General features: G+C 44.9%; 2 protein-coding genes across 2 annotated transcripts; one reads left to right on the top strand and one right to left on the bottom strand.

Annotated features, from left to right (window-relative positions):
• The first annotated feature begins 1,871 nt into the window (after nucleotides 1-1,871).
• LOC119355448 lies at nucleotides 1,872-4,855 on the top strand. Its single transcript, XM_037622253.1, has 3 exons — nucleotides 1,872-2,068; nucleotides 2,970-3,263; nucleotides 4,017-4,855. Exons 2-3 carry the CDS (start codon nucleotides 3,002-3,004, stop codon nucleotides 4,649-4,651), a joined length of 897 nt encoding a protein of 298 aa, XP_037478150.1. The 5' UTR covers nucleotides 1,872-2,068; nucleotides 2,970-3,001; the 3' UTR covers nucleotides 4,652-4,855.
• A 6,261-nt stretch (nucleotides 4,856-11,116) lies between these two features.
• On the bottom strand, nucleotides 11,117-12,592 carry LOC119359605. Its single transcript, XM_037625737.1, has one exon. It carries the CDS (start codon nucleotides 12,590-12,592, stop codon nucleotides 11,117-11,119), a length of 1,476 nt encoding a protein of 491 aa, XP_037481634.1.
• Nucleotides 12,593-14,051: the final 1,459 nt, after the last annotated feature.

Below are 14,051 nucleotides of genomic sequence, written 5' to 3'. Positions count from 1 at the left end.
GTGAGGGGAGGGGAGGGAAGGGGAGGAGAGGAGGGGGGAGGAGGTCGCCGGAGAGGAGGAGGAGGAGGTCGCCAGAGAGGAGGAGGGTAGTATGGTGGAGGAGAGAAGGAAAGATGGAGTGGAGGAGAGGAGGAGATAGAGTGGAGGAGAGATGGAGTAAAGGAGAAGAATGAAGAGGTAAGAAGGAGAGGACACGCCCAGCCATATATACAGCATAGTAATGGCGCACCGTGGGCAGATGCGCAATTACTATTTTTTTAATTTTTTTGATTTATTTTGAATTTTGAAGGCGGGAAGATACTAATGGCGCACCATGGGCAGGTGCGCCATTAGTAACTTTTATTATTATTATTTTGATTTATTTTGAATTTTGAAGGCGGGAAGATAGTAATGGCGCATCATGGGCAGGTGCGCCATTAGTAAATTTGAATTTTTTTGCCTCTCCAGATCTTAAAAGCCTCGTATCTTTTTTTCTGTTAGTTTTTGAGGATTTTGAAAACGTTTAACGGGATTCCCCCGGTTAAATTCGGATGTAACTTTTCAAGTAGATAATTTTTCATATAAGAAACCTTTTTATCCGAGTTCGTATGCAAAAGTTATGCCCATTTTTACAATTCTCGAGAGATTTTACAAAAAAATTGAAAATTCATGTTTGTAAATTTTGCTAACAACTAGACCACATATCACATGGGAATATTATTTTATTTTATTTTTTTGATATTTCTATCATTTTCTTTTATTTTTTCTGAAACTAAAAAGACGGTCCACGGGTGAGGGGGTGCATTCGGGGGAATGTTTGGGCCAAATTACTAATGGCGCACCACTCCCACAGTGCGCCATTAGTAGTTTAAAAAATAAAAATAAAAAAAATTGAATTTTTTTTGAAACATAATTACTAATGGCGCACCGTGGGAGTGGTAATGGCGCATCACTCCCACGCTGCGCCATTAATAGTTTTGAAAAAAATTTAATTTTTTTACTAATGGTGCATCGTGAATGTGGTGCGCCATTAGTATTTGCACACTAATGGTGCACCAACACATGGTGCACCATTAGTATTTAGTAATGGCACATCACATGTACATCGCGCTATTAGTGTCCATATTGGCTATAGCTGTTTTTGTAGTAGTGTAAATATAGTATTAAAAATGGGTCAGATCATGTTACCCAATGGGATATGAGGCTAACCACTACTGAACCATTGAGCCGGCTCCATGACTCGTCCTTAAATGGACCACTTTGTGTTTGTTTTTGATGTGGTTTTTTCCTTATAGATTGGATCAATTTTTTAAAAATATATTCAGGTGGACAATCTTTCCTTGGTGACTGTTTAAAAGAGAAACAAGTTGCATATACATAGAAAACATTATTATGCATGGAGAGATTTTTTTGATGGTGAGGACGTGCCAAAATCACAAATTAAATAGGAGCATATTTCACAATAAAAGATTGAGGGCCTCTTTGATAGTCCCTCTATTCCTATAAAGTTGAGTCACTTATTTTGGGACAGAGGGAGTACAAAGGATTTATAAAGGAATTTTTTAAGGATTCAATTCTTAGGATTTTTCTTCTACGTGCATTGTTTTATTCACATGAATGCAATCCGTAAAAAGAATTCGTTAGGATTCATTTGTTCTAGATTTCACAGAAATATTTTCATCCACTCCAATCTCATGTGAAAATTCCTCTGTTTTCCTGTCCTCAATCAAACTTTCATGCACATGGCATGCTTTTCCTGCATTTCTTGTTTCCATTTCTGCCTTTCACAAATCAGAGAGGGCCTGAATGGGATCGGACGGTCGGCGCTCCCTCTGACGCCTAGGCCTAGCGTCTTCACCGGGAGAAAAGGAAAGATAACTTCCCGGACAAACATCCCTTCTCCTTTCTTCGTTTCGTGCTTTCCTCTCCTTCTTCCTAGCGCGCGCAGACTTGTCCGCCACTTCACGGAAATTCCCCCAGGAATACTTCTACATATATATACGCCGCCCGCCTCCATTCCGGTGTTCCTAGTTTCCACTCATCCGCCGCCGCACCCGAATCCCCGCCCCACGAAGCTTCGTCGCGCAAGGTACGTAATTTTCCCTCCGCTTCCTCCAATTCGGTGCGATTTTCCATGGAAACTTCGCCTGGGGCGCACCATTCTTGGTGCGGATGGCAGCTTGTGGGGTAGTTTCTGGGATTTGCCGCCCCGCCCGGGGATTCCTCGGGGTGCGAAATACTCTTGCTGCCACCAGGCGTATAAATTGGGGTGTTTGTTAGGAGAATCATAGCCAAACCCTAGAAATCTAGCTGCGTGTGGCCGAATTGAGCTTCTTCTTCTTTCGCGTAGGATTGACCGGTTGTGGTTAAGGATTCTGGAATTAGTATGGATAATTTGGGGTTTACAGCTAGGGGCAGGGATTTGGGCCAGCAGCCTGCAAGGCTGCTTCTAGATTCCTCTCCCGTTGGGATTAGAGGGGGGGATTTAACCGAATTGCAGTGTACACAGGCTAAAATTGCTTCTAGCTTGAATCGTGCTGCTTGGGAGCAGAATCCAAGTGGATTTCTTCCAAAGTCGCCTTTCGACGACTATGCTGTTGCGCACAAGTTAGCTCTGCCATGCTTACCATCACAAGGAAAGTATCTTGTCCACACATCACCAAGGAAAGCATATCGACCAAGGAGGTGGAGAAGATTGGGGAGGGAATTAAGAGTCAACCCATTAGATCTAGATGTCAATTTCTTGGTGCTAGCCACTGGCTACTCATTAGGGATAGTATCAAAGAATATAGACCAAAGGATATTAAGTCCCAGCTTTATTGCAAGAAAATTCTTAGTGGGGTCAATGATAGATGGACATCGGAAGGGGAAAAGGATTAGGGTGAAGGATTTTTGTTTGGGTGGAGTAGGTTGCAAGACACGTCGATGGGCTATTAGGACCAAGGGAGAGACTTCCTTCGGTGAATCTTACCTGATGGCATCTGATGCAGGTGATGCTTTTAGCAACAACAGGCATCAAACAATGTCGATGAGTTACGATGGGTCTCAAAGTGAGGATCGGCAAAGTGAGGAGGTTCAGTCAGCATACAAAAAGTTCAGTGCAGGGGATGAGGACGTGGTAAGGGGTTTTGTAAATTTGGATGAAACCGAAGAGCAAAATGAAGAAAATGAGTGGAGTTGGGTGCCCCAAGAGGAGGATCCTCTTGCTGAATCAGCTTCTTCGCTTGAGAAAGCACAAGAAGTTCTTGAAAAATTCTTCAAGAAAAATGAAGATCTTGAAAGTGGTATGTTCTTTTCTTTGTTATGTTATGCACTTTCTTTTTCATGTTACTGTGTAGTACTAGTAATCAATAGGCACCTTTTCCCACTGTGCTTTTGAACCATCGACAGACTATGATAGCTTGTTTGGTTTACTACTATACTTTGGTAAGTGCTTGCAATCTTTAATTGCTTTTGGAACTTAACCTATGCTGAGCGGTATCAATAGCCCCTTACAACCTGATGCTGCTATGTTTCAGATTTCGTAAGAAATCTGTTGATCTTTACTGGGCAATTGACTACTAATTTAAGGGCGATAGGTAGTTTATCCAGGTTTATGTGGTAATAGTTAGTTACAGCTCCAGTCCTTGCAATACATTTATGTCTTATTGAGTGATGTTAATGGATAAATACACTGTTAAACAATTATGTTATGGTATTTTTATTTTTATTTTGAATGTCATGCCGTGAAGATTTCTGACCGTGTTAAGAATCCTTGCACAATATTGAAAGTTTTTTGTCATGACATAATTTTGTAAACGAACTCTTCACAGCATAACTAGGTTTATGTGTTATGTGGATACCAATGCATGCACTTCTGGAAGTGTTTTTTCGGCTACTTCATGTTATAAGGAATCATTTAACTCCCATCACCCTTGGTTATAACTGTGTTATTCCTATGTATACTGGTTAGGTTTTCATCCCTCTGGCCTCTATTGTGTGCGATTCTGTTGAATTACCTGTAATAAGTGGTTTGTTCTACCTGTGTTCTTTTTCAGAGATGCTGAAATTGTCAGAACTTGGCAAGGAGTTTGTGGCTGAGGATTCACATGATGGCAACATAGGTTTGCCTTATATAGAGGCTGATGTACTGGGGATGAATCAAAAGATGGAATGTCTTGAACAGAAACTGAAAGAAGCGTCAGATACTATCACAGAGAAGGATTCAAGATTATCCGAGCTCCAGTCACTTATCAACAGTGCACATACACCAACGCTGCAGACGGAGCCCGTCAACATTGATGAGTTGGAGACCGAGCTTGAAAGCCACCTTCAGGACAAAATCGAAGCCGAGATTCAGTGTCTGGTCATGGTGAAAGCGAGGCAAAACTGGCAAGCCCGGGCCGAGGACCAGATCGCGTTGGAGGAGCACAGGCTCTCCGCCGGAGATGACACGACGATGTTGCTCAAGCTACAAGACACGGAGAAGAAGATTGTGATGCTGAAAGAGCAGGTGGACAGACTAGAGGCCCACGAGAAGGAGCTGTCGGTGACGACGGAGGTCCTGAGGATGCAAAGCAAGACCTTCAAGATCGGCCTCTTCGGTCTCCTCCAGCTGATCATGCTGTTCCTTTCCCTCAAGATGTTCTTCGCCCAGGACTCTGCCCGCTTCGGCGATCTCGTGCCGACATGATGGCTGACTAGTTAGCGCTTGTTTTAGTCTGTCTGTATGTAAATTCGGTCGATTGATTTGCGTCGTGTTAGGTCTGACCTCGGCACAGTGAAGCTGCTGCCACGCTGTGAAAGTGTAACCCGTGTGAAACTACGCGTGCCCTGCTGTAAATTATGTGTGTGCATAAATATATATGGTATATCTAGGTTTGCCTGACTAAGCTCATTGGCTGTTTGCATCTACTGGGTGGTGTCAGCGGCAGTTCCGTTTGGCAACCAGTTCCATTCTGCTCTCCGTTAATTCAGCAGAAGGACAGGAAGGGCCTTGTTTTGACTGCACGTTCCTGATGTGTAACGTCTGAAAAACTACAGCGTGCTGTGTAAAATATCTGCTGTTTTCATCTACGACAGTTTCTTTGGGAGCCCTTCGCTGAAGAAAAGCTCACTCCTGGTCTCCATTTCTTCAGCAGCAGGACCGGAAGGTCCAGGTTTGACTGCCCTTTGAGTGAGTCTTCAATGTATTACTCCCTCCGTTTCAAATTACTCGTCGCACAAATGGATGTATTTAGAACTAAAATACATTTAAATACATCCATACCTGTGACAAGTAATTTGAAACGGAGAAAGTAGTTATTACGGACAAGCAAGTAATTAGCTTCTAAACTTCGCTCTGGGCGGTCAGAACTGAGCTCCTGTAACGGCGATGCCTAAGGGAAACCCGGAGGAAACACAAGCAGCTCTGACCCGGCGTTTCCTGCTCCCATCCTTTCTCGCTGCTTCGTTCAAGGACCAAGACAGAGAAAGAAATTATGAGTGATTAAGCACTACTACGCCAGTAGCATGTTTCTTAGAGCATCTCCAGCCGTTGGCCCTCCGGGGGGCGTCTAAAAGCGTCGCCTGGGGTGAGCCGGCGCAAAAAATGGCCCTGGGGCGAGTCGGTCCCCAGCCGTCGGCCCCCAGGGCCGCCCCAGGCGCGTATTAAAATAAAAAAAAAGACCGTTGGACGAAGTTATGATAAAAACTAGTTAAATTTCGGCCAAACATGGCAAATTTCGGTGAAATTCGCGCATTTTCATTACATTAACCTAATCTAAAAAAGAAAGGGGCTGCAGTCGTCGCCGCCGTCGCCGCCATCGTCGTCGTCGGCCTTCTCCTCCTTGACGCGGGCGCCCCCGCTGAACCCCTGCCCGGCGTCGCCATGGCGGACTTGCGGCGGCGCGTCATCGTCGTCGTCGCTGTCGCATAAGACGACGACCCCTTCTTTATCGCGGTCGCGTCGGCGCTCCTCGAAGCGGCACAGGGCGGCGCGCTGGCGCTCCTTCTCCTTCTCCCGGTGCGTCTTCTCCATCGCAATGGAGTCCTGACGCGCCCATTGTAGGGCCGCGTCGTCGTCGTCGAACTCCGCCTTCACAGAGGGAGTATTACTCAAAATAGTTGCAAAGTGTTTTGCTAACAGACTAAGGCCACTGCTTTTCAAATGTTTTCAAGTGGGTGTATCGAAGAAAGCCTGACTTGAGCAAGAGGTTCCAGAAAAAAGGGAAGAAAGGGGAAAAAATATTACTCCCTCTGTCTCAGTTTACAAGGCTTGCACGTGTATCTAGGTCGTCAATTTAACTTATATAAAATAAATTGTTTAACATAAAAATCATATCATTAGAAAATAGAATATCTAAAGTTTCTAATGATATATTTTTTGTAATGCATACTCTTATTAAGTTGGTTAAATTAACAACCTAGATACACGTGCATGATTTGTAAACTGAGATAGAGGGAGTAACACTCACAATATCAATTCAATGCCACTAAATGCATCATGGAATAAACTTTTATGTTGTATATCTTTAGTATTGTAGATGTTGATATTTTTTACTTTAAATTTGGTCAAACTTTACAACATTTGACTTAAGACAAATCTTATGTGCGGAGTAAAAAGAAACCGATGAAGTACTTTAATTGTCCAATATTCCTCTTCCTAAAGAATTGATATTTTATTTTATTTTATTACATACAATGCAGAAAAGGCACAAAATACATATACTTCTTGTTTGTTCTAGACTCTTCTATACTAATGTTCTCCTAAGTTTCGACCAGGTAAACATTGTCCAACAAAAACTGCATGCGAAAATTGCCTTACCTCCTGCATGCAGATAACCCCACCTCTTTACCCCTCATCCATGGCTTTCAATAAATACTCTGGACAACTTCCGAGGGACAACTTTCAAGATGTTGAGATTGTTGAAATACATTGCCCGTCTCTCTTCATCAGTTCGGATTTTTGGATGAGTTGGCTCGAGTATGAATTCAATATGGTATCCGATCCAAGAGGTCTTGAGTTCAAGACCCTGTCAACACAGTATTAAATAAAATGATTCTGCGGTCTACATCGATCCCACGTCTAAGAACTAAAATAGTCTAGACGTGAGGGGGGGGGGGGTGTTGAAATATATTGCCCGCCTCCCTCCATCAGTTCGGACTTTTGGATGAATTGGCTGGAGCATGAATTCAATAGAGATTTCAAAATTTTGAGAAAATTTCAATTTTTATGAAAATTCAAACTTTAAAAACTGTAAACTTCTAAGAATTTCTACATTTGAAACTTCCAAATGTTTTGAACTTTTGGAGTATTTCAAACTTTCAGAAATTATGAAGGTTTGTAATTTTGAAATTTCAAGCTTCCAAAAATTTAAATTTAAAGGTACGAGTGATATAGACACAGGAGGTGGGCCTCGCTGGTTTGTCACCGTCTACATGGTGGCAAACAAAGTGTTAGAGAGATGAAATAAGTGTTGTGTGCGCGGGAGATAAGGCATGTGAGATGAGAAGTCAAATTGGTGGATTTGATGCGCATGTGAAGGAGGCGCGAGAGTGGTGACCGTACCTGCCAATTAGCAAATCCACAAAATGAATATTTATAAAGATAAGTTGAAATGTTATTCGCAAATGAAAATGTTCTCTAGCTCAAACTATATACTCGATTCACAATTGATTTTTAACAAGCGTGGGTTTCAGTAAACATTTTTTGCCTCGAACTCTTTTATTACCAAGCGGTAATGCACTAGTTACAATTCTATTTTACAACAAGACACCATGAAAGCCGATGAGTCATTATAGTACACAACTGCCATGTTCACAACTATTAGTAGACAATCTAATAACTATATTGTCATAGTTGCGGTAAGTAAGCATAATAAGAAGTAGTTACCGTTCTACTTTTGCAAAAATTGTGACGCGATTCAATAAGTAAATCACTAACATGAGTGTATTTTTTATCATACAACATGACAAATACATCACTAAGTACAACAACCATAGATTTTGTGCACTCTTTGTCAGAAGAATTAAGAGTGTCAATTAGAAGGAGGGGTGAATATGCGACTAACAGTTTTACCAAAAATAGTTGTTCGGTGAAATTGCATAATTAAGGAGTTCACTAGAATGCAAGTCTAGTTGAACACCCCTAAATGGTGTGAGAATTCTAGCAATTCTAATAGCACACTAGGTAAAGATAGGGTTGCCATTGTAGAAGGAAAAATAATATAATCAACCAAGAGCACATAGAGACATGATATAGACCCGAAGTTCAAATCCTTGGTCGAAGAGGGAGGGAAGGTTCTACGTATCCGTTGGAGAGGCATGGAGACCATGTCCCATCACCACGAAGGCCTACCCTTCTTCTTCTTGAATTTCAGCAGAATGTTTGAGCTCATTCAATAAGAAGGTGATCTTGAGGAGCTCTAGAACCTTCGCAAACATCTAGGGAAAAATCCACAAGATTGGATGTTCCCCAGCGACTAAGACATCCAGGAGTCCCCACAACTTCATCAGTTACAAGCCCGGTGAAAAACTCCAATGGGGATCAAAGTTTTGCCCAATCTGCGCAAACTTTTCTTCTCCTCACTTAGATGGGAGCTTGAGTCTTTGTGGAAGAATCTTCCTACCATTGGGGACATAAGGGTATATACATATGTGTCTTCATGAAATCTAACCCTTGGATGTCTCTATGCTATCTCAGAGCCCGAGTTCAAAGTTTCGAGGGTCTGGGAGTCCTAATCTCTCCATAAATTCTAGGTTATCCAACACCTAACCTAGCAATTCAGAGGTCCAAGCCAATATAGAGTTCTGGAGCTCCAAGGATCTCTGGACTAATTGCTAGGCTATCAAGTGTTAAATCTAGGTAGTTTGGAGCACAGCTCAAAGTCTAGAACCACTGTAGGTCTGGGGCATAGAGAAAACAAAAAAAAACTTTCTTAGAAGGGATTTACGATAGATTTTCTTGAAGCACACTGAATGTATTTGTGAAGTGCTTTAAGCAATAATTCCCACTCCTTAACCAATACGACGTCCCTATGAGTAAACACTTAAACATTAGCAACTTAAATTTAAAATCATCATCTTCTTCTACCCTTTTTGCTAAGGGGTTCTTTGAACACCTTCCTTTCCATTTCCCCGGGATTATTGTTATTCATACAATTCATGCACAACATAAGCCCCCCACTACTTGTCATTAACACAGACACCCACTTGGATAAAATATTCTCTTTAATTTTCATTTGACCTCCTAGGGAAAATGACATGCAAAGGTTATTTCGTAAAATACAAAATTGTTGACTGCTAGCCCAAATTTAGACTTGAGTTCTTTATCTTCTATGTGACTGACAAGTACTTCTGTTCTGAAACACCTCATATTCCGTTCCTTCCATATCTCCCATGAGGCAAGGATAGCCATGGAAACCCTAGCTTTTTCTAGGTTCCGTTATATGTACCATGCACACGACGATGAGCGATTTTTCTTCTTCCCAAAAATGGATACATGCAGCAATCAATGATGTTTGTGCTCGTTTGAACCCGCACATGCTCACGTCGGAGGTAGGTTAATAACCATGCCAAGCCAATACCACACGTGGAGAAAACCGTTCTAGTGAAACGACAATTGTATTAATCGAAGGTGGGTAACAGTGTGATGCTTCGGCTCCCGTTTGCATGAAATGTACACCGAGTCATTGGGCGAACCACAAAGTTAAGCATGTTCTTCCTCCAAAGATGATTCAAGACTGCCAACCATCCAAGCGTAGAATTTGTGTTTAGCTGGAGTCCAAACCTTCAAAGAGAAAATTCAACAATTTCTAAGAACGCTTTCTTTTAACATAATAAAGAGTATCTGCGTATAAGACCTCATATGAACCATCTCATGAATCTTTGATAGCACAAAATCCCCAAATATAACCACTAAATAGGTGTGCTTTGTAGGTGGAAACAACCTGCTAAGCCCCATCAGTCATGATAAGGTAAAAATAAAGGTACCTGATATGAGGTGCTCAAGCGAGAAACCACTTATTTGCTGCCATAGCGGCACAAAAACTATGTTTGGCATTTCAGTGGCTTTTTGAAAAGGACTTTTTTTTTCTATTTAAGAATATAATTATTTATTCTGCAAGTGTTTTTAAGAGTGAGTTTTTCTTTTTACTAGAATTAGAGTTTTTTTCCTTCCAATCTAACCAGATTGTATATTTTTCGCAAAAAAGAACAAACTAGATTGTATATATGGTTAAGCACAGTTCAGCATAGCAACTGCAAACTGAACCGAATTCTTGGATTTGGTGCAAGTGTTTGTCAAACCAACAAGCATACACGATCTACCACAACGTTGCATATATGCGTACGTGCTACCTGCTCCTGCTGCATCCTGCATGTGAAGCTAGCTAACAACGTCTACGCAGGGGAAAAAAAGTCAGGGCATTTTTTCATGTGAAGCTAGCTAACAACGTCTACGCAGCAGGTGCTATATATATGTAGCACTGCAACTAAAATTTCATGGGAGCTAAATAAGCTTGTACAGTGATTTATAATTATGTGGTACTTGGAACATGAGTGGAAGTAGATTTGCACTGCTAATGAACTAATCAACCTAAAACTTGATAAGAAAGTCATGTCGCGGCAATCATGTTTTTAGCTTACATTGTACTATATAGGAAGTCAGCTTGATTACTCTAGTGAACCTGCATTACCAAGAATAGAAAATGTATGAACAGTATAACAGCGCAGCTAACTAGGGGCAACAAAGAACTCTGACTGAAAGAACTACATTTCGATCTGACAATCATTTAACTACACACACCAATATTAAGGGGATGTGTATATCCAAAATTCTCAATTAAAAGTGAAACGAAGCCAGACATTACAGTCTTGCTGCTTATAGCTTGTACAATGTTCAGAAGAATTTTACTTGCAGCTATCTATATCTCCAGTCCAGATCGATCGTACTCCAGAGAGACCATGGATCGACTGGGAAACCCAAGTTCTACATTTCCAAGCAAGATGAATGGACTGACTAGCTAAACACTGACAAACCACACCAAAATTAAAATGACACTGACAGACACTGACACTGATACACCACTACCACATGCTCGCTGCGTAGTAGGCGTAGCTCGGACTCCAAAGCAGACAAATGTCCCATGGCTGGCTAGGGTTTTGCTAGCTCTCCCGATCACTCCCAAGGCATCATCTCGTTGAGATCAAAGTCCCGGCCGGGAGCCCCATCTTGGGCCGCTGGCACTGCTGCCGGAGCAATGGCCAGCGCCACCGCGGCTGCTGCAGCTAGAGCAGGCGGAGCAGTGCCCGGCGCCGCGGCGGCAGTGGCTGCCTGCAGCCTGTCCTCGAGAAAGTGCTTCCGCATGTGGCCGCCCAGCGCCTGCCCGGTGGAGAAGATCTGACGGCACCGGACGCATGTGTGCGACACCGGCTTCGGCGGCCGGAGGCTGATCTGGAGATCCTCGCCGACGACGATCCCGCTGGCGCTGGCGCTGGCGTTGGCGCCTTCTTGGCGCTGGCGATGGGCCAAGATGTTTTGGACGGCCTGGGCCACGGCGAGCCCGTCCACCTGCTGCGCGGCGGCGCACCTGATGGCCCTGTTGTGGCTCGCCATGTGGCCGCCTAGGGCTTGGTGGGTGGGGAACGACTTGAAGCAGGACGGGCACCCGTACCTCCGATCCGACGCCGGCGACGGTATGCGCCTCACTGACGGCCTGACGTCCTCGGGATCTGGCGGCGGCCGAGAGGAATCTGGACTCTGGCTAACTGGATCATGGAGCCGTCGCTTCTTTAGCTTCTTGACGCCGGGGGAGATGGACTTGTCCTCGTCGCGGACCACGACGGGCGCAGAATTGTTCACAGGCTCCGACGCTGCGATGAAGTTGGACGGCTCGACCCCGGGCGCCTGGGGCTGCAAGATGATGCCGAAGATGTGCTCCACCGGCGCACGCGTCTCAGCCTGCTGATGCACGCGCTGCAACGCGTCGGCGCCGGCGGCCATGTCTGGTATCACAGGCTGCTCGGGCTCCGGCGCGACGGGGTCGGCATCGGCGACATGATCAGCTGGTAGCTCGGGCTGATCGGCCCGTGGCATCTGCATCTCCTGCTCCGCAACGGCGGCGTTGCGGGCGTTCTGGGCCAAGTCCAGGAGAGTGTTGGCAGCCTCCTCCTCGGCGCTGTAGGTGGACTCGAGCACGGACACGGGGTGCACGGTGACGGAGGTGGCCACGGTCGGAGTGCGGCCGCGCTTGGCCGTCAACGGCCACTTGGTCGGGAGGTCATCCTCCATCCACAGCACCTTCCTCGCCTTGGCGTCTCCGCGGGTCACAGAAGAAGCGGAGGCGACCGGCGTCGGCGGGCGGATCGCCCCCTTGTTTCTCCTCCCCGGGTGGCACCTGAGGTGCCCGTACATGGCCTTGTCCGACAGGAAGGCCTTGCTGCACTCGGGGCAGATCAGGTCGCGCGCGCCGCCGCTTCCCTCGCTGTTCATCCCCACGGCCACCGGGGAAGCGCCGCCACTGCCCTGGCCTTCCCGCTGCACCGCTGCGCTGGGGGAGAGCTTGGGTGTCGTGACGTCGTCGTCCTCCGTGGCCGTCACCGTCGCCGTCGCCGCCGCCTCCGCCGCCTGGAAGTAGAAGGCCCGCAAGTCCATGAGGGTAGTGCCGGTTGTGGTGGTGGTGGTGGTGGTGAGTGGTGTGGGCTTCTCAGCTGGATGGGCACTGTATCCGTTTCTCTTCAAAGAGCCGGCCGGGCGAGCGAATTAATTAAAACCCAATCTCCTCCTTCACGCCGCAGACAAGAAACGGACTCTCTGACTCCCGTCTCAGTACAATTCCTTCTCTTCTCTTCCACCTGGAAAATCAGGATCCGAAAGTGGCCAATCAGATAAAGAATACCAAAAGTGAGCTTCCGAATATCTGGACATGCATGCATGCATACACCAAAAAAAAGAGCTCACATATGGGAGTATGTCACTACCAAATAAGGTAGATACATATGCCCAATTTTTGTTGGACGAAAAAGCATAAAATCATGAGCAATTGCAGCTGAACAAAAATATATAGATCTCGAGCTAGCTGATGCTAGTGATACTAGTAACACTCCAAGTAGCTAGCTAGCTACTTCGAGTGAAGTAAACATGCAATGCAGTGTGACAGAAAAAGGAAAGTTCTATGCATGCACACCCAGGTGACAGGGGGTGATCTCCTGCAGCTTTTCTCTGTCAAAAGCGTAACAGAAAACCCAGAGATAAGAACCACCACTCGTACTGGCTACTAGCAGCAGCTGGCAAGTAAATGTGGGCACTACATACATACCCTGTGCCTGCGGCAGCATCGGGAGAGGATTAATTAAAGTTAACGAAAAAAAGCTAACGATTCCTAATTAACGTGCATGTGCAGGAGCTAATTAACCATGCAAATTAAGGGAATAAGTGGAGTAATCCCACAATTAACCTGCTGATGGGAAACAGATTTCACTATATCGGAAGAAGATCGGCTACGCATTACACATGGGCGATGATCGATGGATACAATGCGATGCAATTAGGAAGAAAATCAATAAATCGAGAAGGATTAGATCCAGGGCGCTTATTACACAGGGATCCTGTGCATAAACCTGTGATTTTTACCAGCTCCAGATCTACCGCGCGCAAACAAAGAAACAAATCACGATTTGCAAAATAACTAGGCAAACACGTACATGCAGTAACCGAAATTTAGTCGGCATTGAAGCAGTGACACCACACCACCAAGACAGCAGCAGCAGCAGCAGCTCCGGGCCGGGTTTAAAGAAGTAAACAATGGACATAAAGACCCACCCGAGAGAAATGATAACAGGGAAAAGAAGCAGCTGAAACTGATCAGAGTTCGGAAAGACTGGGAAAAGAAAATCTCGCAGTGAGCCTAAATTAGAGCAGCAGAGAGACAATACGGAAGGAACCTCGCCCAAATTGTCCCTACGGGATGAAAAGATGTGGCAAGTACTGGAAGTAGTACAGAAATAAGAAGGGCAGCTCAAGAAGCAGATAACTTGCGCCGGAACCGAGTCGATCCTAAGAAAAGAAAACTGCAGTATGGTATGCAGATTGATTGAGTAAAAAAAACGGCTGG

Source organism: Triticum dicoccoides, chromosome 2A (assembly GCF_002162155.2).
Source record: "Triticum dicoccoides isolate Atlit2015 ecotype Zavitan chromosome 2A, WEW_v2.0, whole genome shotgun sequence".
NCBI classification, from domain to species: domain Eukaryota; kingdom Viridiplantae; phylum Streptophyta; class Magnoliopsida; order Poales; family Poaceae; genus Triticum; species Triticum dicoccoides.
Note: the sequence above shows the minus strand (reverse complement) of the source record. Positions and strands in the feature narration are given on the sequence as shown.

What these genes read in the sequence shown, in the direction of transcription:
- LOC119355448 (XM_037622253.1), top strand. Translation starts at nt 3,002, where the DNA reads ATGTCGATGAGTTACGATGGGTCTCAAAGTGAGGATCGGCAAAGTGAG. An exon ending in AAATGAAGATCTTGAAAGTG is followed by an intron (nt 3,264 to 4,016) that starts GTATGTTCTTTT and finishes GTTCTTTTTCAG; the next exon opens with AGATGCTGAAATTGTCAGAA.
- LOC119359605 (XM_037625737.1), bottom strand. Translation starts at nt 12,592, where the DNA reads ATGGACTTGCGGGCCTTCTACTTCCAGGCGGCGGAGGCGGCGGCGACG.